Here is a 27,998-nt window from a genome sequence, read left to right on the forward strand (position 1 = left end):
GTTTGATATACAAAATTGAACATTCCTGATCATAAGAAAAATATAAATGAACTAAAAAAATTGATGCTTATTGTTTTATTTTCAAATATAAGATCATATGGTCTTATACTTGAGTATAAGCCTACTTGAGTATAAGCCTACTTGAGTATAAGCCTATTAGAGTATAAGTATGGGCCCTTTTATGAGCAAAATAAACCAACAAGCATCAATTTTTTCAGTTCAATTTTCATATCATTATGTTCAGAAATATTCAAGCTACCAATCCCACATCAACTTTAGTAAAACAAAACGCATTTTGCACGAAAAACTATAAATTGAAAAAAAAATTCACAAAAAAAGGGGGGGATTTTATGATCAAAATAAACCAATAAGCATTAATTTTTTTCATTTCAATTTTCATTTCATTGTGTGCAGAAATGTTCAAACTTGTTTCCAAGTGTAAAAAGCTTTCAAAAAGACCAAATATAAGTACCTAAAATGAACAATTTGCGGTCCAGGTCAAATAGACCTGGCAACAGAACTTTAGGGTGTGTTTTTGAGCGGAACAAAATCCCATTCCCTCTGGGGTTCTCAAATTCATTCAATTACTATCAAGTGAACCTAACCCATAAGAGTGGGGTCTGAAGAATAAATAAAAAGAATAGAGATTCTAGTGTTTGCTATTTTGAGATCTTAAAGGAAAAACAGACTCTAGATAGAGATTAAGTTGAGGTAAGATAGGTAGCCTATACATTTTATAAATAATAATAATTATAATAATAATAATAATAATAATTATTATTATTATTATTATTAATTGGATTTGTATGCCGCCCCTCTCCGTAGACTCGGGGGCAGCTAACAACAATGATAAAAACAGCATGTGACAATCCAATAATAAAACAACAAAAAACCCTTATTATAAAACCAAACATACACACAGACATACCATGCATAACTTGTAATGGCCTAGGGGGAAGGAATATCTCAACTCCCCCATGCCTGGTGGTATAAATGAGTCTTGAGTAGTTTACGAAAGACAGGGAGGGTGGGGGCAATTCTAATCTCCGGGGGGGGGAGTTGGTTCCAGAGGGCTGGGGCCGCCAGACATCTAGTAAATATTACTATCAAATATTTAACTTAAGTATTTTTTCACATAAATTTTAGTTACCTAATGGTTTTTGCTATTTCTGGTAAAAAATATTTAATTTTATGGTCAAAGACAAAAACAATTATGACATACATATTTGGGACAGAATCTCATTTCTATTAGCAGTTTTAATTCTCAAGAATGCTTTAAATTTACATAGTTAAAATCCCAAAAGCCTTTAAAGGAAAGGAATAACACTTCTTTTTGACTGAATTAGATCCTGGATTACTAGATCCTGTACCATGCTAAACCAATTTAACTATTAAAAGAGGGGAAAGTGAGCATAAGCAGAGAGGGCAATGGAATTGTGAGGCTAGAAGTGATTTAAAAATGTTTAACTAACTTCCTGTAGCCTCCAAGATTTAATTCGGCAAATGTAGAAAAAAATGGAACTACCAAGTGCTAAAAGAGGGTTTTTTGCTTACATTTTTTTGATACAGGTAAAACTTTCAGCGAAATGCCTAGACTGAAAACACAAGTGGATGAATCAAATGAAGGAATGAATATTTCTAGTTCCTGTGTTATTGCAAGGTGCATCTGATTTATATATCTATGGATGCTGATGCAGATATAGATTTTTCTATAGCAACACAAAAATAGAATTCCATTGTTACAACTAAATTTGTCTAGAATTCAGTCTCTTGGTTTCTAGACTGACGCCTTTAACCAAACAAACTAGCAAATTGGCTCACTGCTACAGCAGATTGACTCAACATATCAACAAGTGCCTCAGACTTTAGCTTTTAAATTACTTAGTATATTGAAATTAGGGTAGTGACTTTGGATAGATTTTCTGGAGGCATAAGAAATAGGTGAATGGCTGGGAATCAGAAGGCCGGCAGGATCTGGTCTTTTTACCTTATGGCAGGTAAAGAAGGTGTTCAGCTCCTTTACCAAAAAGGCATCGGTGTTGACTGCGTTCCTTGTGTTGCCCATATACTTAAGTTAGGTGCTGCAGTCCCTACCACACTTGTTTCGATTGTTGTCTGCTAGATGGTTCTCCACCTTATGTTTTTATTGAATTTTATTAACATATTGATCTTTCATCATATAAAAACAAATCAATTAAGCTTTTCAATTAAATCTTTGTGTGTGTTTTTGTGTATGTGCATTCACACAGATACTCATGCCTAATCCATAAATTTGAAACATATTTTCCAAGCAGATATTCAAAGATACACATATTATTTTCATTAATTCTTGAATCACTGAATGACCCAACCACTTTCTCTTCTTTTTTTCCTATCTGCCCTATTCATTCGGGTTGGCAAACAGAGGTTTTTGTTCAGAATGTTCCACAATTGTACCCAAAATCATCCCTGCTCATTTTTTAATCGCAATGTGTTGAACAGTAACAGCTATCACCGAATTTCTAGTTTCATACACATCAACAACAATCTAGATGACATGGATCTTGTGACATACATTTTATCATTTTCATTTATAGTTAAATTTACAGGTATTCATCTGGCTAGCGTCCTTAGTCTGGTCAGCTTCAGTATATTATTTTATCCCCTGGTTAAGGGCTTTAAAAAAATTATTCTGAGAGAGTAACAATGAAAGAGCTTGCAAGCCAGTAAGAGCTGGGAACATCATTAGCATCTGGAAAGAAACAGTCTGAGCAAGTAGAGCAATGGAAAAAATGCTGCAAAGACTGCGGGCTTGGAAAACATTCTTCTTTGCAGAGAGTAACAATTAAAGAGCTTGCAAGCCGGTAAGAGCTGGGAACATCATTAGCACCTGGTTAGGGCTGGAAGGAGACATTTGGAGCAAGTTAGACCAATGGGGGGGAAAACCTGCAAAGACTTAGGGCTTGGAAAACATTATTTTCAGAGAGTAACAATGAAAGAGATTAAGTACATTTATAGCACCTGGTTAGGGCTGGAAAAAAATATCTGGAGCAAATAAAGCAATGAAAAACCCCCCTACAAAGACAGCGTTTGGAAAACATTCTTTGCCCAGAGAAACAATTAGGTAACTAATTTTAATCACAACCATGTCACAGTCACCATTATCAAGAACAGTATTAATCAGTTATATAATTAATCATTATATAATAGTTATTGTTGCCTTTTAGAAAAATTAAAGTGATTAATCAAAGAACTGTACTTCATTAGTGCTATAGAATCAGGAGCTCTCAGATTATCCATATTGACCTTGTTTAGATGAGCTGAATATGAACATGCTCATTATATTTTATATTTATAGAAATTAAAATTGTGTTTAAGGAGACTTTGGATTTAAATAACTTTTTTTCTTTATACTTCAGTCCAGTTGTACAAGAAAAACAAGACAATACATATGGTAAATATTAATGACTTTATTGCACTGAAAATTGTATTAGTTTATAAATATATGCTCATTCTAATGATAACTTCTTTCATATTTTCAGTATTAAGTGAAAGTTTACAAACACCCAAGATTTTTGAGGTAATTTTATTCTAAAATATTTAATTATGAGAATGCCATATGTGTGTTTGTGTCTGTGTCTGTGATTAAACAGTTGTTCATTATATTTTAGATTCAGACACAGAAATGCATTTCTGAGAGCTTGGGAGCAGAAGCAGATCCTGATATGTCTTGGACAAGTTCATTAGCAACACCTCCTACACTTTCTCCAACTGTCATAATAGGTAACATGGTTATGACTGAAATATGTGAAGATAAAGAACAGTAAATACAGAGTAGCTATAAGAGAAAGACAGTTTTACAATTGTAATGAATACAATACAGTTATTAAAATTAATGTTCTTTTAAATCATTATTAACCATACAATGTTTCATTATTAATATAGAGGTAGAAATATAATCAGTGTGGCATACTGTGAAAGTGGAAAAATTCCACTTGTTAAGTTGAAAAATGCAGTTTGACTACATCATTAGTCACTGCTTACTGGATAACTTGGAGCTAGATGATATCTCTCAGTTCAGCGTATTTAACAAAGCTGTGGTGGAAAGAAATAGGGGTTCCTAAATGAAGGGCTGAGTATAAATAAATATGAAATCAAATGTATTCTTAAAAGTTTGGTTAAGTTGAATAATTATAGGTTTCCTACAAGTAGACTTATGACTATAACTGAATGCAGAATTACAAACATAAATCACTGTTCATAGGTTGGTTCCATGTAATTAGGTTTTTTTTAGTATTTTTGCAGGCGGATGGCTTTTGCTAGAAACAAGAATTAAATACTGTAAAACTGGCAAAAGAATAAAAATAAAATTGTAGTCATGTGACTGGGATGCTTCAAATAATCATCTGTGGTGAAACAGTTGCCAAGTTCCCAAAATGCAATTATGTGGCTGGTTGTGTGTATCATAACTTCAAACTGTCACTAAATGACCAATCATAACTTAAGTATCTGAAGAAAGATTTTTATTTATTTCATTAAATATGTTCTGTATTTTGGAATAAAATTCTCAGAAAGCCTCATCAAATTCAAATTTGACATAAAACATTGATTTCCATTAATGAGTCATAAAATAACTACAAATAATATATATTGTTTGAATTGTAGAAAGAAGAAATGATACAGTTTCTGGGACAACGATTCATAATGAAATAATTGATACTGTAAGTAAAGAATGTGCATTTTTATTAGAATTTTCTAATAATAATTTAAGAGAATTTTCAGCTAATATGTAAGTTTATAAATTAATTTTCATTGCTTTGGTTTCTAGATCATGTATGGTCTTTTCTCCAAACATGGGAAAAGTCTCAAGAGCAATAATATTAATTGGCAATCTTCATCAGGAATTGAAATTTCATGTGTAGAAATGGACAGCAAAATCCACAGTGAGCATTTGTCCTTTGTTAGCAGTTTATAACTCTTACTTTGCTTTTTTTCCTTTAAGATTTTCACTCATTAAACAAATATTTGCCACTATTGCAAATATTAGAATACAGTGATCCCCCGCTCGTTGCGAGGGTTCCGTTCCAGGACCCCCCGCAACGAGCGGGTTTTCGCGAAGTAGCGCTGCAGAAGTAAAAACACCATCTGCGCATGTGCAGATGGTGTTTTTACTTCCGCAGCGCTAGCGAGGAGCCGAAGATTGGGGGCGGCGCGGGTGTTTTAAAACGTCCCCGCCGACATGGGGGGCTCGCTAGCACCCCCCTAACCCGGGTTGGGGGTTCGGGGGTGTGCTAGCGAGCCCCCCATGTCGGCGGGGATGTTTTAAAACACCCGCGCGACTTTCCAATGAGTCCCGAAGACAACGCGTTTGTCTTCGGGACTCATTGGAAAGTCGCGCGGGTGTTTTAAAACATCCCCGCCGACATGGGGGGCTCGCCAGCACACCCCCAAACCCGGGTTGGGGGTTCGGGGGTATGCTAGCGAGCCCCCCATGTCGGCGGGGATGTTTTAAAACACCCGCGCGACTTTCCAATGAGTCCCGAAGACAAACGCGTTGTCTTCGGGACTCATTGGAAAGTCGCGCGGGTGTTTTAAAACATCCCCGCCGACATGGGGGGCTCGCTAGCACACCCCCGAACCCCCAACCCGGGTTAGGGGGGTGCTAGCGAGCCCCCCATGTCGGCGGGGATGTTTTAAAACACCCGCGCGACTTTCCAATGAGTCCCGAAGACAACGCGTTTGTCTTCGGGACTCATTGGAAAGTCGCGCGGGTGTTTTAAAATGTCCCCGCCGGCCTGGGGGGCTTCCTAGCAGCCCCCCAAACCCGGGTTGGGGGTCCGGGGGGTGCTGGCAAGCCCCCCATGCCGGTGGCGACGTTTTAAAACAGCCGCGCCGCCCCCAATCTTCGGCTCCTCGCTAGCGGGCAGGCAGGCGGCTCCTCGCTAGCGGGCAGGCAGGCGAGAGCTAGCGCCAGCGAACGGCTTGTCCGCGCTCGCTCTGGCCGCGAGAATGAACGGTGTGGGCGGGCGAAGGGCGGGCGGCAGCGAGGAGTTTGCGTGGGCGGTGGGGAAACTCCTTGCTGATGCCCGCTGCTCGCCCTCCCGCCAGCAAGAGGGGGAAGACCCAGGGAAGCCGCCCAGCAGCTGATCTGCCGGGCACCATCTACGCATGCGTGCCCATAGAAAAAAGGGCACGCATGCACAGATGGTGTTTTGACTTCCGGGTTGAAAAATCGCGAATTACCCTGTTCGCAATGGTCGGGGACGCAATAACCGGGGGATCACTGTAGTTGTTTAGGATACAATATTGATTTGTTTATTTTTGTCTAGTAATTAAATGAACCATAATTAATAATATTTTGGATAGTGTTAGCCTTACTAGGTAGACTAGATCAGTGTTTCCCAACATTTTTTGAGCCGCGGCACATTATTCATATTTTCAAAATCCTGGGGAACACTGAACAGGGTGGGTGGGGGGGTGGCTAAAGAAAAGTTTTGACAAAAAAAAAACCTTCCTCCATTTCGCTCTATTTCTCCCTCACTCTTTCTCTCTCTTCCTTCCTTCCCTTCTTTCTCTCTCTCCATCCCTCTTTCTTTCTTCCTCTCTTTTTTGCTCTCTTTCTCTCCCTCCTTCCCTCCCTATATGTCTTTCTCTCTCCCTTGCTCTCTCTGCCTCTCTTGCTATCTCTCTTTCTCTCTCTTTCTCTCTCTCTTGCTATCTCTTTCTCTCTCTCTGTCTCTCTTTCTCTCTCTCTTGCTATCTCTCTTTCTTTCTCTCTCTTTCTCTTTCTCTGTCTCTCTCTCTCTCTCTCTGCCTCTCTTGCTATGTCTCTCTTGCTCTCTCTCTCTCTGCTTCTCTTGCTATGTCTCTCTTGCTCTCTCTTTCTCTCTCTTCCTTTCTTCTCTGCGGAGGCCGGCGAAGGTTTTTCTTATTTTAAATGTTCTGGGTGGTAGGGGGATGTGGAGCCCGCACGCACCCCCCCGACATTCCAAATCCTGCCTCAGCAGTGAGAAGAACGCCTGCCCCGCCTGTCCTGTAGCCCTTTCGCTGACAGCCTGGGACAAAAGCGCTCGGTGAAGGGACTGCAAGAGGAGCCGGGCGGGCGTTAGCAGCCGCATGAGGAGGACGAGAAGCCGCTGCAGCCACCCCCAATCCCCCCCCTTCCCTGGGTGCCTTCCAAAGGCCCCTGGAAAAAGGCAGGAGGTAGCAACGAGGCGCGAGGACAAGCAGGCAGCTTGGCAAAGGGGAAGCGCTGAGGGGCTCTCCTCCTTCCCCACCCCCGTGCTTCTCTCCCGCCCTGGCTTTTGCTTTGCCCGCAGATTTCCCCACAGTTTAAAAGGAGGCAAGAGGTGGCCTGGATGAAATTGCGGGGAAATCATGGGGCGAAGCGAAAGCCAGGGCGGACTCGCAAAGGCGGGCTCAGGCTGCATGAGGAGAAAGAGGCGGAGGGAAAGAAGGCGACGGCAGCGGGACCTGCAGCTCGGTGGGCGTCTCCTCGTGGGATAGAATCCTCTCTTTCTCATGCTGCTCCCACCATGGCTGCGCGCGGTCCCGGTGCCCCTGGCTGACAGTCGTCCTGTGGCTGGTCTTGGGCTTTACGGTTGCTTCCTGTTTCCCTCTCATCCCTCCACCTGTGTCTACCGCCAGCGCCTCATTCCTCGGAGCTGTCGCTTCCTTCCAGGCAGCCCAGCCACGCTGCCGTAGAAAGTGCAGAGGTTATTGCCGCCACCTCTGCCTCCACTCAGGGAGCCATCGTGGTTGAGCTGAGCGAGAGGAAAAGGCGCGGTGACCACGGTGGCTCCCTGAGTGGAGGCAGAAGCGGTGGCAATAACCTCTGTGCTTTCTACGGCAGCGTGGCTGAGCTGGACGGAGGGAAGTGGCAGCTCCCACTCGAACCCATGGCAACGGGCAACGGCTTGGTGGAGGCGACGGCGGGAGACACAGGTGGTGGGAGGAGAGGGAACCAGGAAGCGACTGTGAAGCCCAAGACCATCCACAGGACGACACTCAGGCAGGGGCGCCGGCAGCGCCCCGCCCAGCTGGAGCTTCTCGCGGCACACCTGGCCATGTCTCGCGGCACACTAGTGTGCCGCGGCACACCGGTTGGGAAACGCTGGACTAGATAGAAAACATTACCAGATTAACTAATTGTGCTTTGATGCAAAGTTACATTCCTGCTGCAGAATAATTTATTTTCCTGTTCCCATGGCTGTGTCTTGTTGCTCTGTTTTCCACAATTGTTCCCACATACCCTTACTGATAGTTAGTTTCAAATGGACATTAGGTTTTAATGTACAAATAACTACATAAACATTTCCTAGGCCTTTACCTAGATTTTATAATTGAATTCTCATATAATTTTCATTACCAATTTCTTTAGTGGGATTTTACTTCTTATGTTGCTGTTTTGCAATTATTTACAGATCTTGAAAGTTTTTTAAATGGATCTTTTGATAAGAATACATTTCCTGTTGGACACCAAAAGCCATCAAATGTACCAAAAGATGAAGATAATCATGGTACAAATGATTTTTCTCTGAACATTGCCAGCAGCAGAGTTTTTCTTAAAAAAATTAACTCAGTTGAGAAGAATAAAAAAGCTCTTTTTAATGAAAAGAATCATGATGAACTTGAAGGAGAAAATGAAATGATTAAGGCTTCTAGTGAAAGAAAATTAAAATCTTCTAAATGTAACCTGAATGCAAATGTCCCAAAAATACAGAATGCAATGAACAGAAAGGAAAATATGCCATCATCTTTGCTTTATCCATGGTCTCAGTTGGACTTGTCTGGTCTTGAAATAACGCAGCTTGAAAAAAAGTTCATGAAGAACATTAGTTCATCTTCTACCTTACAGGTCAAGAAAACTTCTCCGGGTAGTCCATCGTCTATAGAAAAAGAATGCAGTAGTCCTAAAATATTAAAATCATATATATTAAATACACCACGTCGAATACAAGGTAGTAAGATGAGTTCTACAGAAAAGTTAGCCGTTTCAGAAAACTCACCTTTATTGTTTAAGAAAGATTCAGTGTCATTGAAACATGCTGAGGATGAGGAGTTTTCTTCTGTAAAATTTTCAGAGAATAATTCTTTCTTAAAGAGCAGAACTTTAACAGAATCCTCAGAAGTCCAGAATATACACTCTGATTTCTCAAGGAAAGATAAAAATTCTCCAGGCGATCTAGGTAATATTTCAAATCAAGGTTCTAGTGATGACAGACAACAAACAAAATCAAGCTTGAAAAATATTAGCTCACTTTCCAGTTTGAAAAGGCGGCCCAAAAAATTCATTTATGCTCTAAACAATTCTCTGATTCAGCGGGAAGAAGGAACCACCCAGAGAGATGAATCTCTTACTTGTTTTGTGCCAGTATGCACAAATTTAGAAGCCGGTATCTCTGAACTTTCTGAAATCTCAATCAAGAATGAAGGTACAATATTTATATTCCTTTGCATATTAACCTCTAAGACTTAATACTTAAAATTCCATACATGTCTCAGTTCATTGCTGTGACTTCTGTTTACTGAAAAAGTCTACTAAAATATACTGTATATATTTTGATTAAATATTGCTAAGGTCATTTTCAGATAGATGAAATAAATAAGTATGGCTAATTATAAAAACAAAGAAAAATACTAGAATTTCAGATACTGACTACCAGGAGACCTGTTTTGTTCTATTGAGACTTAGTGGGTATATACAGCCCACAGAGCTTTGTATGGGGTCTTAGTTATTGAGAACTGACAAATTTCAGATAAAATGAAACTGGTCATATACTGCCCCCTGCTGGTCAATATAAGTAAAAATAACATATAGAAATAAAGGAATTCCTCTTCCCCATCTCTGGATGGAGAAAGGTTTCTGTAAGTCTAAGAGCTAATGAAGAGGAATGTGAACTGAATATGCCATTCCAAAAGTAGATTGTAATTTCAAATATTTTAGAAAAAAAAGTAATACTGTAAGAATACTGTATTTTTCAGAGTATAAGAATATAAGACCGGAATATAAGACACACCTTAATTTTGGGGAAGAAAAACAAGAAAAAAAGAATTCTGCCTCTGCCTACCAGCATTAGGATTAGTGAGGTCCTCATTTCCACTCGGATTTTGATAACGAGCAACAGAGATCTTTTGTGTTTTCAGGTGGTAGATCCTCCTCTGATTGCGAAAAGAGTGCCTGAAATGTAAGGATTGTAGAAGAAAGTATTTCCAGCTAGCAGATTCCCCTCTGTTATTGGGGAGAGGGAATCTGCCAGCTGGAAATGCTTTCCTCTACCATTTTCACGTTTTAGGCACCCTTTTTGCAATCGGAGAGGGGGAATCTGATGCCTGAAACACAAGGATTGTAGAGGAAAGACTTTCCAGTTAGCAGGTTCCCCTCCATTTTTGGGGAGGGGGAATCTGCCAGCTGGAAACGCTTTCCTCTACAATCCTCGCATTTCAGGCACCCTTTTTGCAATTGAAGAGGGGGAATCTGGTGCCTGAAAAGTGAGGATTGTAGAGGAAAGAGTTTCCAACCAGCAGATTCCCCTCTGTTGGGGGAGGAGGGATCTGCCAGCTGGAAACATTTTCCTCTATGATCCTCACCTTTCAGGCATCCTTTTTGCAATCAGAGTGGGGGATCTGCCACCTGAAAATGCTTTCATTTAAAAGGCTTTCAACTGAGTTCCCTGGGCTGCTTCGGGAATCAGGCTTTCAATGTACTCTCCTGGGATGCTTCAGGAATCAGGCTCCATGTGGAAGTGAAGATCCCCACCGCCTGGAATCACCCAAAAGCAATGCATGGAACGTGTAGGCAGGGCTACATTCTGAGTATAAGAGCACCCAGATTTTCACCTTCTCTTTTTGGGGAAAAAGGTGTGTCTTATACCTCTACTTAAGAACTTAATTCCTTCCGTGACCAGGTTCTTAAGTAGAAAAGTTTGTAAGTAGAAGCAATTTTTCCCATAGGAATCAATGTAAAAACAAATAATGCATGCAAACCCATTAGGAAAGAAATAAAAGCTCTGAATTTGGGTGGGAGGAGGAGCAGGAAGAAGAGGAGGACAGTTGCTGGTGAAGGAAGAAAGTGAGGTGAGGAGAATAAAAAAAAACCAAAACCTTAAGGCTTAAAAAAAAAGAGGGACTCAGATGGTGAGGAAGAGCACGCATCTCCCATACACCCGGCGCGAGGCTGCCTGCCATACATTGCACCAAAGAGAAACCCAGGTGGACGAGAGGGTGGAACCTCCCACTCCTTTGACCGAAAGGCTGCTGTTGCTACCTGCTTCCTCTTCCTTCCCATGCTGAAGGGCTCCCCTCTCGTCTCGTTCGCTTGCTTTGTAGCCGGCGCCTTTCCTTCACTGTGGTGAATCCTCAGTTTGGCTGAAGCCAAGTTGATCCGACTGAGGCGAAGTGCCTCCTTTTGCCTTTCCGCGCCCAGACGCTCTGGGAGTCAACCTCACGCCAGGTGTAGGGGAGGCAGCACAAGGGAGTCACCACAGCAAAGTAGTTTATGCCCAGAGAAAGGAGAATGCTCCGTTCACTCTGGGCTGCCAAAGCCTCCTTAAGCGCCACTGAAAGGCTCCTCTGGCAGCCCAGAAAAGCCCGAGATGCCCGGGATTAAAGGGGGAATGGCAGGAAACTGGCCGAGCCTTCTTGCCGCTTTCAAATTTCCTGGGAAATTTTTCCGGGCTTGGGTTCTTAAGTAGAAAATGGTTCTTAAGAAGAGGGGGGGAAATCTTGAACACCCGATTCTTATCTAGAAAAGATCTTAAGTAGAGGTGTTCTCTGAAAAATACGTTATGTTACTGAATCCCAATTGTGTGTTGAAAAGGTATATATACTGCTCAAAAAAAATAAAGGGAACACTTAAACAACAATATAACTCCAAGTAAATCAAACTTCTGTGAAATCAAAGTGTCCACTTAGGAAGCAACACTGATTGACAATCAATTTCACATGCTGTTGTGTACATTCAGCTTTGTACAGAACAAAGTATTCAATGAGAATATTTCATTCATTCAGATCTAGGATGTATTATTTGAGTGCTCCCTTTATTTTTTTGAGCAGTATATATTTTAAAAATCAACACTACTGTTATGTTCTATTACTTACAAATGTTCTAATAGCTGATAGTTTTTCAGATATAGCATAAAAATCTAGAATTCAGATATAAAGCAAAAGTTGTGGCTTCTCAGTTTACATCCTGAAAAAAATACTATATAATATTATACTACAGAAATTTAGGATATGTTTATATTGATATTATTTTAACTCATATCCCTGTTATAATTCAACTTCTTACAGGACAAATAGAAATTGCTGATGATCATTCCACAAAAGAAAGCAAGCAAATAGATTCTGAAAAATGCTATACATCTACTAACATGTTATATGAAACTACAGATAGTAATAAGACAAATATTGAACATAACACTACAAATACTTCAACACTACTTCTAAAAAATAATATGAAGAAAGAAGCTGTAATACTTTCCAGAGATATTGCTGCTAATTATCAAACACAGGTAACTGAAAAAGGATTGCAGGGAATCTATCACAGCAATACCTGTGTGGACAGAAAGACTGATTTCACAAATTATAGTTCATCACAAGAAGTATTTATTAAAGAATGTACAGTGCCGATGCAAGTATCAGAAGCAGAAAATAAGCAAGTAACCTTGGAATTAACTGCACAATTTTTGGATAGTGGTATTCATTCAATGAAAGCATCACAATCTAAAACTATGATATTGGAGAAAGAAATTGATACAAAACTATCTCCATTACTAAGTTTAAAAGAAGGTGCACCTTCTGATAAGCAGAGAGAGTTAAGTAGTCTTTGTCATAGGAAAATCCAGAAATGCAAAGGTTTTAAAACTGCATCTGATAAACAGATAGTGCTATCTGCTGATAAAATCAGAAAAGGCAAATTACTGTTCAAGGATATAGAAGATCAACTTCTTGAAGACTTTCAGAATGAAGAAAAAAGTGCTATTACAAGTCAAAATAAACAGGAAAATACTGAGAATTTTTCAGTTGGACAAAATGAACTAAATGTACATGTTTCTGATTCTGTGGTAAACTCTATTTACTCAGATGATATGAAAATTGGTTTTCCTGTATATGGTAATAAGTCTGTTCAAAATGTACTTAAAAATCAGCACTCTGGAGAAAAAAACAATTTAACAGCAAGCCAAGTAGCTGAAATTACTGAACTTTCTAATATATTGGAAGAAACAGACAGTCAATTTGAATTTACCCAGTTTAGAAAACACAAGAGTATGATGGGCAATAACACTAACAAGACTAAATGTTTTGATAAAAAATTAAATTCTAAGAATTGTAAAGATATGGAATTTGTGGATGATAAGTCCTCTTTTAAGCATACAGATACTGGGAAATATAATACTGACAAACAATGCAACGAGCAGGTTATATTGTTGAAATCAAATAGAAAAGAAAAGAAATGTTTTGTTCCAGTTATTTCAGATCCCTTGCAGTCTGATCTGCGAAATCATAGTTCAGTTAACAGCAAAGATGAGATTGCAAGAGGTACAGAATTACCCAGCAATATGAATGGAATGGGTGAAATATTGAACTCCTATAAAATAAAAATGGATGGTTCAAAGAAATGCAATAGTTGGCATATGGCTATGAAAGAAATAGATATTGATTGGCCTCAGAAAGCCAGAAAAGGAAATGCTAAATACATAATGCAAGGTACCACAAAAGATACAATCGCTTTTGTAAAGGATGATACAGAAAATAAGTTAAAACATGTGGACTGCCATAAAGATAGGGTCATCCAGATTACTAGCACTACAGAAGTAAACTTGAAAATTATTCAAAAATATTCTGTACATGACTCGGAAGATGAATTGTTATCCACTAAAAATCAAAACGCTTTACCTGTACATCATTTCGTAAATTGTGGAAAAACTTGCTGTAACAATAATTTCCCAGAAACGTTGTCTGATCTAACATGCTTAGTTGAAGTTACTAAAAGTGAAAAAAATAATATTTGGAATGATGCAGGTGCAAAAGAAAGTTTTATTTTGGAACAAGAGGAAAAAGTAAGTAAGCCAGAAAAACAATATTTTCTACAGAGTATTCACACTGTTACTGATGGGAACACATTTGCAGAAAAAAGTAACAGACTTAATTTTTTGACAGACTTTGATACACAGGAAGAGATAAATGATATGTCATACTGCAAAAGGAAGACAGATGCTAGACACAAACAAGTTATCCCTTCTATGAAAGAGAGTACAGAATTAAATCAGACTGAAATCATTTTTGGGTGCAACCATAAGAATGTCTCTGGAAACAGGGAAAAGCAATCTGGCGGTTTTCATACAGCTAGTGGCAAACAAATTACGTTTACTGACAAATCTTTACTTAAAGCAAGGCGTCTTCTTTCAGAAGATATGAACAATACTGATAATCTTATAAAACCTAGTGTAGAAGATTCAGTTAAAAAGAATTTTAAATTTGGAGAAGGAACTAAAAAATGTAGAGAAATTGGACATTCTAAAGATAACTTTGAAGATTCTTTGTCGAACACTGTTAAACAGGGTTTCAAGAGTGGACTGATCTTTAAAGGACTGACCTTGAATATAAATACATCTGAATCATATTTTAATGGAGAGGGAAAAATCAGTATTTTGAAAGAAGCATTTAAAAATCAAGATTGGATGACATCAAAACGTGATTTACATTTACTGGATATTGGCACCTTACAGAAGTATCCAACTAATGAGAGAACCTCAACTTCAAAACAATTGAAACTTAGGCCCCCTGCATTCAGTTTCAAAACGTCAAGTGGTAAAACTGTTAAAGTTTCTCCACAAGCATTAAAAAATGCCCAACAATTTTTTCATAAAAACTACAGTAACTTAGAATCTCACTCTGAAACAAATGAATGCAATAAATTAGCAAGTTCTTTGGATGCTTTTGGCAGTAAAAACTGCATTACTTCTGGTTACTTGAGTGTAGAGAAGATGCCAATAGAATATTTGGATATATCACAGTTTCCTACAACTAAAGAATTATGTAGAACAGCCCAAACATTACCTTGTGCTACGTCCATGTTAGTGGACCCTCTCTCTGAAACAAATTGTGAAACTTCAGATGAAAGTTTTGAAATGAGCAAATGTTTTAATTCCTTCCGTCCCACCAAAAGGAACTGTATTTCAGATTTTTCTACTGATAAATGTATGTTTTTCAGCACAGCAAGTGGCAAGCCTGTTCAGTTATCTAAAGAATCGCTAAATAAAGCAAGACAACTTTTTTCTGAAATCGAACCTAATTTATCAAGTCATCAGAATTTTGTTTCAGATGATAATTTCACCTGTAATAAGATATATTCAGTGAAGAACGTGACTACATCTGAGTCAGATGTTAATGGGGGAACTAATACTATATCTGAAGAAACTTATAAAAATGAAAATTGGATGACACCGAAGTGTAGCTTGCGTTTCTTGGATATTAGTACTTTAGAGAAATCCTCAACTAATGGAGAAAAAGACTCCCCTTCAAAACAGAAAACTAGGCCAGCTGCATTCAGTTTCAGAACAGCAAGTGGTAAAACTGTTAATGTTTCTCAGGAAGCATTAAAAAATGCCCAACACTTTCTTCATAAAAACCTCAATAAATTGGAATCTCAGTCTGAAGCAAATAAAGATAACACCTTTGGAAGTTCTGATGTTTATGGTAGCGGGGACTGTATTGGTTCCAGTTATTTGAGTGTAGAGAAGATTCCAACAGAATATTCAGGCCTGTCCCAGTTTCCTGTAACCAAAAAATTCTGTGAAAGCGCCCAAACATTGTCATGTATTGTACCCAAATCAATGGAAACTGTGCCTGAATTAAATTGTAAAGCTTCAGATGACTTTATTGAAACGAATATATGTTCTGATACCCGAACTTCCAACAAAAAGAAATGTAAATCAGACTCTTCTACTGACAACTGTGGTTTTTTTAGTACAGCAAGTGGTAAGCCTGTTCAGTTATCTAAAGAATCACTAAAGAAAGCAACCCTACTTTTTTCTGAAATTGAGTCCAATTTACCTGGTTATCAGAATTTTGACCCAGATCACAATTATGATTATAACACAGTAAATTCTGTCAGAAAAAATGTATTTCCCAGAGAAAATAGATTAAATATAACCCAAAGGGGAAAAAATCTAAACGTAGAACATTCAGGCATTCCGTGTGATTTTAATACAGCACGTGGAAAACAGGTACAGATTTCTCACAAAGCTGTTCAGAATGTTATGGGACTGTTAAAAGAATTTGATGATATCAGTGCAACTGATTTCTTTGCTGATGAAACTTTACAACAAACTCGTAATTCTCCAATAAAAACTCCCATTACAAACGTTAAACAGAAGCATGAAGCCAATTTGTCATCTAAACCAAAGGAGAAATGCAAAAGCAGAGAGAATCTGAATGAAAATGAAACTTCTAAATACTTGGTAAACGTTGAAGTACCTATGTGCATCACTTCTACTGAGAAATACAAGCAACCAGCAGAATTCAAAAGAAGGTTTTCATGTTCAAAAGAAGTAACTGAACCTTTGAAAATAACACAACCATGCCAAAGTAGGGTCAGTACTAAACATGCAACAGAAGGGAACCCGGATTGTTTTTGTCCTGCTTATTCCCAAATTCCAGATAATTACTCAGAGGTAGAAGCTTCAGAAAGTACAAAAGCTTTCATAGAAGATGATGATTTCACTAACTCAGAAGTACAAAGAAATACTGAAAAATATGTCTTGACAGCTAATCGTTCTCTGTTACGTACAAGAAGTGGGAAAAGACGTCTGGAAAAAGAAAACACATTTGGTAAGCACTTTTTTGCTTTCTTCAACCTTTAAAATTCATTTAAGGTACTGAACACTGCACACTGCCAATAACTCAGATTAGTGTTCTACACAATTATTGACTTCAGTGAAGAAAAATCTTATTTAAAAAATACAAAGTCTCAAATTTATATTGCCAAAGGTTTGGCACTGTAGTGTTCGCATGAGTTTTGTAAGAGTAGAGTAATAGCAATAATAGCTTCTTATAAATACTCTATATTTTTTATCCTATTAGCAGGACTCGCATTGAGAGGGAAAATATGCTTTAAAAAGTTAGCAGCTGTCCCCTACAAATAACTAGACCCTTTTTCTTTAGCCATTCTACATTTTTCTTGAATAATGAAAAATGCTAATGTGAAGAATTGTGAATGTGTGGTATAAAATATTGTTTCCTCTTTTTTTGTTTTTTGTTTACTTTTTCTGATAGCAAATGCCAAGTTTGTAGGCCAGGCTGGGAAACTGAAAAACATTTTTTTTAAAGCACAGTGGTAAATCACTGCTGTGTGTCTGGGGAAAAACATGGAAGGTTGTATCTCTGTAGTCATCTGGAGCTGAGTTAATTAAAATTTGGGTTTATTTGTAAACATTTTATTGACAAATATTTTGAAAAATAATATCTGTTTTATGTATATAGATATACATAATATGTCAATACATAATATGAATATAATAAGCCTCACATTTTCAAAAGAAAGCCCTGCTATCTATATAAAACATGATTTAATAAATCAGTTAAATAGATATTCCATAGAAATTTGTATTTATTGAACATGCATTTTTGAAATGTGACATACCTTTTTTAGGACAACCGCCTATTAAAAGAAAGCTGCTGCCTGAATTTGATCAATCGGAAAAATCCAGTAAATCATATTTCAAATCTTCAAGAAGTTCTCCATATGGTAATTGTTTTTCAGTCTGTATAAGTCATCTCAGACTCATACATTTTGTCTTCTTTGGCATGCCATTTCTTTTCTTGCTTGTTGTTTTATAGTGCCTGCATATTTTTCTTGTTTTGGAGATTGACATGTGAGGAGGGACTACAGTGTAAAAAGTGAAAGGATTGATCCAGGGTTGTTGTTACCTGTTCATTCCAAGTGATGACTAAAGCCTTAATTGAACTTTCCATCTTAACTTTATCTTAAACTCGACCATGCTCTGAAAACTAACAGTCCATCAGGCATATGGGCAGACTATTTAAAGGTCCCAGCTCTTTAAGGGAGACTGAACAGTACCAGAAAATTGCAGGCCAACTTGAGAGTAATATTACTATAGCAGGTGAAAGATGTTAACATAATAAATGCCCTAAGATTAAAAAAAATCACACCATACATTGTGTGACCTCTATGGAATGAATCAAACCACCTCATAATTTGAGCAATAACAAGTTGAAGTCTCCCAATTACATAAGTCTGAAAAAACATCATCAGTTTTTTCACAGGGCTGGTTAGGGAAACTGCTATGGAGAAGCGAAGTTAGTACTATTGCAGCAGTCACAACTATTTCCCAAAGCCGAACTTTAGAAGCAGGATCTTATCTCTGGTTAACAGTGGAGAACTAAGGGCTGTTAGAGTTTCTCCAGATAACTCATAACTCGGGGGGGCTGATGCTTGAAGAGTAGGTGCAATACATGGCCAAGAGGACATTGTCTAGTTCTGGCTGGTATAGTTGATTACCTTTTCTGGCACAGTGATATACTGATATAGACATTTATGATTTTGTCACTTATCAGCTTGATTATTGTAATTTACTTTACATAAGACAGCCTTTGAAATCCATTCAGAAACTTCAACCAACTCAAAATTGAGTGATCTTTGTGGTAATAGTATTTCCATTTTATATTATTACAATATCACAAAGCTTTGGCAGATGAACATTTTTCATGAACAGACAAGAAGAGGTGTTTTCTTTTCTTTGGTAAATATATCCTTTGCATTTAACTCTGAGAAAAGCCATGTTCCCATAGCAGTAAATATAATTGTCAGTGTCCCAATTAGCATTTGAGAAATAAAATAGAGTCCAAGCCTTGGCCTTCTTCCAAGTTCCAATTTATTAACAGCCATGTTGGAATGCAAACTGTAGTCAAATCAATACTAATTTTTCCTACAGTTCTCCACCCAGGTTAAGATCCATCCCTTGTCCCCACATCCAGTTCTTCATACATGGACCACTCTAGTTCTCTCAACATCCTCCCTTGGGCTTCCTCTTGGTGCTGAACAAACAATGACCTTGAATCTCTGGAAGGAATTTGTTGTGGCTACTAATTTCCCCCCTCATGCAACCACATCTCCCCAATTCCCACAGTACTATTCTACTTGTAGCAAGGCCAAGGTCTCCAATTCAAAACAATGGCTTCGGCCTGACAACAATCTTTAATATAGATACGTGAGCAGTAAATCACATTAATTTTAAAATTGTGCCAGAGAGGGCATAATTAAAAAAAATACAACCATGTTCCAAGGTCTGCTTGCTTTTTCACTCATCTAAAAGTGACAGTTTTTTCAATTATGTCAGGCATGGAGTTACATAACTTAGGTGCTCCAAGGATCTTGCTATTGCTTGTAGAAATAGTCCATAATCATTTTCCATCTATCCTCACCTATATAAAAGCTTCTCTCAATAAATGGAAACTGATGGAAAGCAATCCTACATCAAAATACCAGTTATTTGTAGCAGGCATAGTGATTAAGTTATACACTACTTGATAAATGTTATTCAAATTAGTACAAACTTAACAAATTCTCCCAAAAATATTCGTGATATTTAAAACATGATATTTAGCTGACTTTTAAAAGTTTGCTAAAACTGATATTTTTATCATAAGCATAGAAATTTATATTCTTTTAAATGTCATTTTATTCATAGAACTTATTTTTATTTAGATGTAATAAATGACAGGAAAAAAATATCCAACAAGATCTCTTTAAAACCAGTCATCTGTGGCTCATTTAGGTAAGAGTAGACATTTCATTTTAGGTTTAATTTTTCTTCAGTTATTTATATTTTGTCCATACTTTGCCCAAAGGTCTAAAGCAGTAATTTTGAGTTTTGGAAAAATCATAGCTGACTAGTTTGCATTTCCTGGATCAGTGATGGCGAACTTTTTTTGATTTGTGTGCCAAAAGGGAGTGTGTGGATGTGCTAGCATGCATGCACGTATCCACACCCTTTCCCTCCCCCATGCGCATGCACATTCCCTCCATGCTGACCCTGCACATGCATACAATGCCCCTTCATCCCCGCGCAAGCACACAGGCCTCACTGAAGCCTGGGACAATGAAAAAATGGGCAAACCGGTAGTTCAGAAATTGCATTTCCGGTTTGCCCATTGTACTGTTTTTTGCACTTGCTTCCCCAAATCCTCCAGAATGCAGAAAACAGTACAAAAAGCAAACCAGAAGTTCAAAAAATGCACTTCTGATTTGCTCATTGGGTTATTTTTTGCACTCCAGAGCTTCAGGAAGCTTCCCTGAACCAGGGGTGGGCTGCTGCCTGAACAGGGGGGAACACAGTGGGGTAGCGAAAATGGAGCTCCACCCCAGAGCACCTAATTTGCACTGAAAGATGTTGAAAGAAAATGCAGGGTGTCCTGCATAAGCCATGGCCACAATGTAGTAGTAAAAAAATTGGTACACCCTGCACTTCCCTGAACCCTCTGGAGTGCAAAAAATAGTCCAACGGGCAAACCAGAAGTGTGCTTTCTGGACTTCCTGATTGCCCGTTGAACTGTTTTTTGCACTCCGGGGCTTCAGGAAAGCGACTGGAGGGAGAAACAGCCTTCCCCAGGGCCAAAAATCAGCCAGCCAGCACGCGCATGCACATTTGAGCTGACATAGGGCAACGTCTCGTGTGTCCTCCAATATGGCTCTGCCACACAGGTTCACCATCACGATCCTAGATCATAGTAGCAAAGTCAGTACTGTATAGGAAAGTTTGTAGAAAAAGTGATTCAAGGAGGCATAGTTCTATTTGATTGCCTGAATTTTATTCCAATTATATAATTTGTATTATGTAAACCATCAAAAGAATATAATGAAGTCACAAAAATATAAATAAGATAGTAAATATCTTTGGTTTTCATTTCATTTAATAATCATGTAGCCATTCATCTCAACTAAGGAATTTGGGCAATGCACAGCAGTAGGTATTGTTTTTAAAAATGCATTGGATAATCTTTGTAACATTCTGGAAAGTACTAAATTATTATTCAGTATTTATAATAAGTAAATTACCAGTAATTTAAGTAGAGTGCAATATATGGCAGCTTAACTGTGTGACTTTCCTAAAAGGAACATTAAAAAATTCTTGTTAGTATTCTATTCAGATTCTTATAAAAATGTTTTTATTTCTTTAGTTCCCTAAATGAACGACAAGAAAAACTGAATCCAAATTTTAGTATTCCACGACAAGTTATGAAAGCATCTAAATCTGGTCGTTTTTCAGAGCGATCTTCAATTAGGCCATTGGCTCAGTTTGGAATGATCTTAAGTGAGGAAAACAAAACACACAATCATTATTCAGGGAAAAAGCCTATCAAGATCTTTGTGCCTCCTTTTAAAATAAAATCAAGAACTTCAGAAGGTGAAATAAGTAATGTCAAAGACCACCCCTCATTCAGTTGCAAAAGTATCAAAAGAATGGAAGAATATAACACAAAAGAAATTAACAAAACCTTCATTGGATCAGAAAAAGATAATTGTGCAGGAACATCAGCTTTGGATTCAGGATGTAGTAAAATAGTTCAAGGTACATTGGATACCTCATTCTTTTTATTTTGGCATGTATGTAATATGATCATAACAATTTCTATAAAAATTCAGTATACAATTGAACATATTCTATGTTGCAGACCTTTGAAAATTAGATATGATATCTGTTTTATCCCTACTTTATCCCTACTTAATAACTTAACATCAAGTATTTTATTTATTTTTTAAATGGTCAATGTTTAACATGAACAGTTTCATTTTCTTTACTTATTAATTCTTGCCAGGTGCAAGAGATATTGTCTAAATCTGTTGTTATAACAAACAACAGTTTGAAGCAAATATAGAAAGAATGCTGTAATCTAATTGGATACATTCCATATACAAAATAACAATTTGACTTCTAGTTATGGAAATACACAAAAGTTATAGATAGCAAATTCACAGATGTTATGATTTGTTATGACATGATAATCTTATAATTTCTTTTCTTAATTTTTATATAATGCCACCTCTAGATGGGAATTTCAATTATATGCAATTTTATATACTCTGAAAATTTTTAATACTAGCCAATGATACCTCTCCTATTAATTAAGGATCTTTGTACCATGAATTTTTAAAAACAGATCCACTTTTAGAAAAGTAACTCAGATATGTAAAAATTACAGAAATAGCTTATTCACTAACAACACTGGTTTTGTTGGTGCACTAATGCTGAAATAAGGGCAATAGGTCTCTTATAAATTGGCCATAGATAGTCCATATGTGATCTGCACTAATTAGAAATCAGTGTTGCTATCTTAGGCAAGTTTGAACCTTTTGATATAAATTAAAATAGCTATGATTTCATTAATACTTTGGCAGATATAACAAAAATGACAACGTATCTTCAGTATGCCAGAAATCTACAACAAATGAGAATTACAAAGAAACAAGATCAAATAATTCATCCACAACCAGGCAGCCTATACCTTGTAAAAAAATCTTCTGGTCTTTGCAGAATTCCCTTAAAAGCTGCAGTCAAAGAGAAATTACCTGACTTTTATTCTAGTGAACAGGTAAGCACAGTATATTTTAAGAGGCTTATTATTAAAAATTATCTTGCTTGTGCCTATACAACCTTTTGGGAATCTTAAGAAATTGAGCCTATAAACTAAAGTTTTCCATTTCATCTTGTCTGGAAACTTGTATTAGAAAATACAAGTTTTTTCATGGTTTAAAGGTGGTATTCTATAAGTTATTGTGTGCTGAAGCTGAACAACAAAACTTTCTCATTTTGATTAATCTAGAATAATAATTATTAGGGACAATATTATTGTATTTTTTTCTGAACTTGAATAATGTCAAATAATATTAACTCTTTTTTGTCCACAATACTGAGGATATTATTTTTGCTTCTAATATTGATTAATCTGAATTAATTATTGTTAATGATAATATGTGGTTATCATATTTTGTTCTGAATTTGGAGATTCAAGTAATATTAACTAAAGTTTTTGTCCTGATTCAGATTTAACTATTAAGTTTAGTTATGCTAAACTTGAATAAAAGTTTCTAAATTCTGTCTCCTTTTCCCAGTGTTGGCAGAGAAACAGAAGAGAAAATGAATTAATCAAGGCTACCTGTAGTTTGTCCCTATATGAATAATATAATTTATCATATATGACTAGTACCATATTCTATGCATGAAAATAAATGAATGCTTTAGTTTTATTTACCCATCAACATAATGCCTAAACTTGGGGTGGGTTTTTTTTTGGTCATTTTCTATTCTTTCATAATATGAGAATTAGGTTTCTGAGATGCATCTAAGTCCTCTAAAACAGTGTTTCCCAACCTTCTTTGAGCCGCAGCACATTATTCACATTTTCAAAATCCTGGGGAACATTGAGCGGGGGGGGGGGGGGGGCTAAAAAAGTTTGGACAAAAAAATACTATCTCTCTCCTTTTCGCTATATTTCCCCCCTCCCTTCCTTCCTCTTCCTTTCTCTATCTCTCCATCCCTCTTTCTTTCTTTCTTTCTTTCTTCCTTCCTTCCTTCCTCTATGTATTTCTCTCTCCCTTCTTGCCCCCTCTTTCTTTCTCTCTCTCTTTCTTTCTCTCTCTCTCTCTTGCTATCTTTCTTTCTTTCTCTTTCTCTCTGTCTCTGTCTCTCTTGCTATCTCTCTCTTTCAAAGGACATTTGCCAGAGCCCCCGCCAGGGAAGCTGCAGCTGGGCGGGGCGCTGCCGGTGCCTCCACCCTGGAGCTCTTGTCGCCGCCGCCATCCCTTGGCTACTGCCCAGTGTCGCTGCTGCTGGCGCCCTCCCACTGCCGATGCCCTCCCGCCGGGCCTTAAAGGACATTTGTTGCTGCCCCCGCCAGGGAAGTTCCAGCTGGGCGGGGCGCTGCTGGTGCCTCAACCCGGGAGCTCTTGCTCTCCACCGCCTTCCTCTGGCTATTGCCCAGTGTGGCTGCTGCCGGTGCCCTCCCGCTCCCGCTGCCGGTGCCTTCTTGCCGGCCCCCAAAGGACATTTGTCACCGCCCCTGCCAGGGAACCTCCAGCTGGGTGGGACGCTGCCGTTGCCGTTGCCTCTGACCTGGAGCTCCCGCTCGCAGCCGCCGTCCCCGGCTACTGTCTGATGCCGCTGATGCCGACGCTCTCCTGCTGGGCCCCAAAGCTCATTGCCGCAAAGAAGGAAAGCACGAAGAATGAAGCTCAGCTTCCGGTCTCGGAAGCTGAGCTTCGCGGCACACCTGACCATGTCTCGCGGCACACTGGTTGAAAAACAGTGCTCTAAAAGATCCTACCTAAAAATCAAAGCTATTTAATTCCAGGGATCTGATTTTTTTGAATTTTTGCTTTCTGATTATTTTGCTTTTTAATAATTACTTTAAAGTAGCTAAAAGAAGTTATAAGGTTTTGTCTCTAGAGGTCAATATTAAGGTACTACAGATACTAAATAGTTGTAACATAGTTGTAATTTTTTGTTTTGAGAAACATGCTGAGTATGATTCATAATTTGTTAGTAATTATATACTGAACATATGTGCATTTAATAATACTAAAATATTCTATCTGCTTTTTATCCTTCCAGTTGTATGCTTTTGGTGTTTCCAAGCAATGTATAAAAATTAATAGCACAAATGCAGAAGATTTTCAATTTCTCATCCAGGATTTTTTCAGTAGAAAATATTTTCTAGAAGACCATGGAATACAATTGGCTGATGGAGGATATATTATTCCTACTGATGAGGGAAAGGTCGGAAAAGAAGAATTCTTTTGGTATGATGTTTAAGAAATTTATGAGTCTGTAATATGTGATTAAATATTAGAATTAGTAATGTCTTTAATGCCAGAAAGATATATATTTCTCAGTACCAGGGCAATGTAGAAACTATTTGTTTAAAATTAAAAGTTTGTTTTTATTGTTCTCTCTGAAAAACTATAAGACATGTAATAATAAATCCAGAATCAAAAGCCATGTAACATTTCTACAGAAAGTCCTGGTTAAAAGCAAAGATATTTTTCAGTCATGTGAAAGAAGTAACTCCAGGAACCTTATATACTTAAAAGAGAATATTTCAAAATATACTCACACCTGTCTTAAAAGCCTATTTAGAAATGACTTCAGCATTTCTAGATAGAACTCTGTGGTTCTCGTGACATTTCTGATTATCTCAGGGATTGACCAAATCACTAATGGGGAAAGTAATCAGCTAAGAAGTTGTTTAGGGCCTTATAGGTCATAAGCAAAATCTTGACCCCCACTTGGTCTCTGAATGGCAGCTACCAGTTGAAAAGTTTATTCAGTAGAGATATTGAGCTACTGTAGTATCAATATTTTGGCTCAGTGTAAATTAGGTTCTTATGCTTGCTTGCTTGCTTACTTATTAGATTTATATTCTGCATTTGTTTTAACAACTCAAGCCTTGATGCATAATGTTCTCTCCTATCTTCCCCATAACAACCACCCTTTGAGGTGTGTTGGGCTTTGCTAAGAGAGAGCGGCTGTTCCAAAATCACCCAGCTAGCTTTCATAGAACTCATTGTTTCATTTTCGGGGGGGGGGCAAGGGGGGGAGAGGCCATGTTACTAGAATGCCAGATCATCGCATCCCTAAACAACTCCTCTATGATGAGCAGTCTAAAGGAAAGTGATCGCATGGGAGACACATTAAAAGCCTCCTTCAAATCTCTCGATATCACCAATATCGACACCACCTCCTGGGAAACCCTGGCACAAGGTCGATCAACATGGCGCATGCTGATCCACCAAGGCTGCCAAACATGAGGCAGATTTACTCCGCAAAGCCAGAGCTGCAAATACTGCAACAATGGTGCCCACATGTCTGCCCAACATGTGGCAGAACATTTTCAGCCTTACCAGCTACCTGTGGACATATCACGGACAGCTGATAACCCATTAGATGTCAAGGTCCTCTTCAAATATGATGGGCGAACATCATAAGCGCAAAAACGCATGCACACACATTTAAAATCCATTAATATTTTTGAAATATATTTCCAGCATGGATTCTCTCATTCACAGAATTTGTAATTTGCATCCAAACTGACATCTGCTCTCTTCCATCTCCCCCATTCAACTTGATTTAGAGTTCTCTCAAGTACCTCTCATTTATGTCCCACAGAGTTGGCCTTCTCCGGGTCCCGTCGATCAAACAATGTCGTTTGGTGGGCCCCAGGGGAAGAGCCTTCTCTGTGGCAGCCCCGGCCCTCTGGAATCAACTCCCCACAGAGATTAGAATGGCCCCCACCCTCCTTGTCTTTCGCAAATTACTCAAGACCCACCTTTGTCGCCAGGCATAGGGGAGTTAGGATATTCCTTCCCCATGGCCATTACAAGTTATGTATGGTATGTTTGTGTGTATGTTTGGTTTTTATAATAAGGGTTTTTAGTTGTCTTATTAAATTGGATTATTACATGTTGTTTTTTATCATTGTTGTTAGCCGCCCCGAGTCTGCGGAGAGGGGCGGCATACAAATCCAATAAATAATAATAATAATAATAATAATAATAATAATGTTCATCCTTACTGCAGTATTTTCTCTTAAATGTATCACATACACTTTTTTATTAAATATTTTTCATTTTTTAGAATTTTTCAAATTCTAAAATAATAGAATTGTATAAGATTTTATATGTAGCTGCCTGTAGTGATTTACAGCTTTAAAAGTATTAATGCAGGTGATGACACAAAGAAACTCCTCAGATATTTCTTAGCTTCTATATTAGTGAATTGTTGAATTGAGACTGTTATTGTTGTCTTTTCCATCCTGAAACGCAGGCTTTATCTTCTAATAGTTTGATAAATTTTCTGATATTTTTGTGCAGGGCTTTGTGTGACACGCCTGGTGTAGATCCCAAGCTAATTTCCAAAGCCTGGGTGTATAACCATTATAAATGGATTGTATGGAAGCTGGCAGCTATGGAGGTTGCATTTCCAAAAGCTTTTGCCAGTAAATGTTTTACACCAGAAGGAGTATTACTTCAGTTAAAGTACAGGTAAAGTAAAGATTTAAGATTTGGGGAAATGACTTTTCTGAATTTTACCGTGTGTCTGTATAGCTTCAATTACCACTTTGCTTTCAAATGAGACTGGTGTTGTTTACTCCTTAAATTAAGTTCTATTACTTAGCAAGAGAATTGCTTCTCAAAAACATCCAAATTCAGTTTGAAATATTTATTCATTTTTTTAAAGGTATGATATAGAAGTGGATAAAAGTCAACGATCGGCCATCAAAAGAATAACAGAAAGAGATGATGTTGCTGGAAAAACAATCATACTGTGCATCTCTAAAATTATATCATTTAGCACAACGCTGCCTCACACTGCTGACAGCAAAAGCACCACTGAGGACAATAAAAAAGAAGTGGCAATTGTTGAAGTTACAGATGGTTGGTATGGAATTAGGGCAGTCTTGGATCCTCCTCTTCAATCACTATTGTCTCGGCGGAAACTTACAGTTGGCCAGAAAATTGTTGTACATGGAGCAGAACTTGTGGGATCTCAGGATGCAAGCACTCCTTTAGAAGCACCAGAATGTCTGATGTTAAAGGTACAATTATAACTTGTACTATGATTATATTTCAAGATGACTTTTATATATTGTTGTAGGAATGGACAGTGATAAATTTTTCGGCATAGTTGTCTCTTCTTTTTGTATTTTTCTTTCAGAGTTCTAGATCTCCAGGTCAGGTACCCCCCCCCCCCTTTGAAGTGCAACATATGTGTCTATAATTTGAGTTGCTTACAAATCCTTTAGCATTGAACTAAAAAATGTGAATTCTGCAGAATGAAAACAATTGGGGGGGGATATCAACTAAATATGATAAATCAACAACCACAGATAACTCGTTTGACGAGATTCAAATGCTTAGGGGGGAAACAAATACTACAGTAAAATAGCAATAGCACTTAGACTTATATAAGTGGTATATAAATAGACAGTATATATCACTT

General features: G+C 37.9%; 1 protein-coding gene across 2 annotated transcripts in view; it reads left to right on the top strand.

Moving 5' to 3' along the window:
- The window catches only part of BRCA2 (BRCA2 DNA repair associated), a 49,689-nt gene that overhangs the window by 9,211 nt on the left and 12,480 nt on the right, over nucleotides 1–27,998 (top strand). The window contains exons 4-18 of one of the 2 annotated variants that reach the window (XM_070749874.1): nucleotides 1,570–1,660; nucleotides 3,399–3,433; nucleotides 3,522–3,559; nucleotides 3,651–3,762; nucleotides 4,645–4,700; nucleotides 4,808–4,922; nucleotides 8,403–9,413; nucleotides 12,271–16,812; nucleotides 17,633–17,728; nucleotides 19,709–19,778; nucleotides 21,181–21,572; nucleotides 22,400–22,593; nucleotides 24,612–24,799; nucleotides 26,870–27,040; nucleotides 27,237–27,594. In XM_070749874.1, the coding sequence (XP_070605975.1) occupies nucleotides 1,570–1,660; nucleotides 3,399–3,433; nucleotides 3,522–3,559; nucleotides 3,651–3,762; nucleotides 4,645–4,700; nucleotides 4,808–4,922; nucleotides 8,403–9,413; nucleotides 12,271–16,812; nucleotides 17,633–17,728; nucleotides 19,709–19,778; nucleotides 21,181–21,572; nucleotides 22,400–22,593; nucleotides 24,612–24,799; nucleotides 26,870–27,040; nucleotides 27,237–27,594 (7,469 nt within the window). The remainder of the gene's footprint in view (nucleotides 1–1,569; nucleotides 1,661–3,398; nucleotides 3,434–3,521; nucleotides 3,560–3,650; nucleotides 3,763–4,644; nucleotides 4,701–4,807; nucleotides 4,923–8,402; nucleotides 9,414–12,270; nucleotides 16,813–17,632; nucleotides 17,729–19,708; nucleotides 19,779–21,180; nucleotides 21,573–22,399; nucleotides 22,594–24,611; nucleotides 24,800–26,869; nucleotides 27,041–27,236; nucleotides 27,595–27,998) is intronic. The other variant, XM_070749875.1, reaches the window with a different exon arrangement.

Source organism: Erythrolamprus reginae, chromosome 4, assembly GCF_031021105.1.
Source record: "Erythrolamprus reginae isolate rEryReg1 chromosome 4, rEryReg1.hap1, whole genome shotgun sequence".
Lineage (NCBI taxonomy): Eukaryota > Metazoa > Chordata > Lepidosauria > Squamata > Dipsadidae > Erythrolamprus > Erythrolamprus reginae.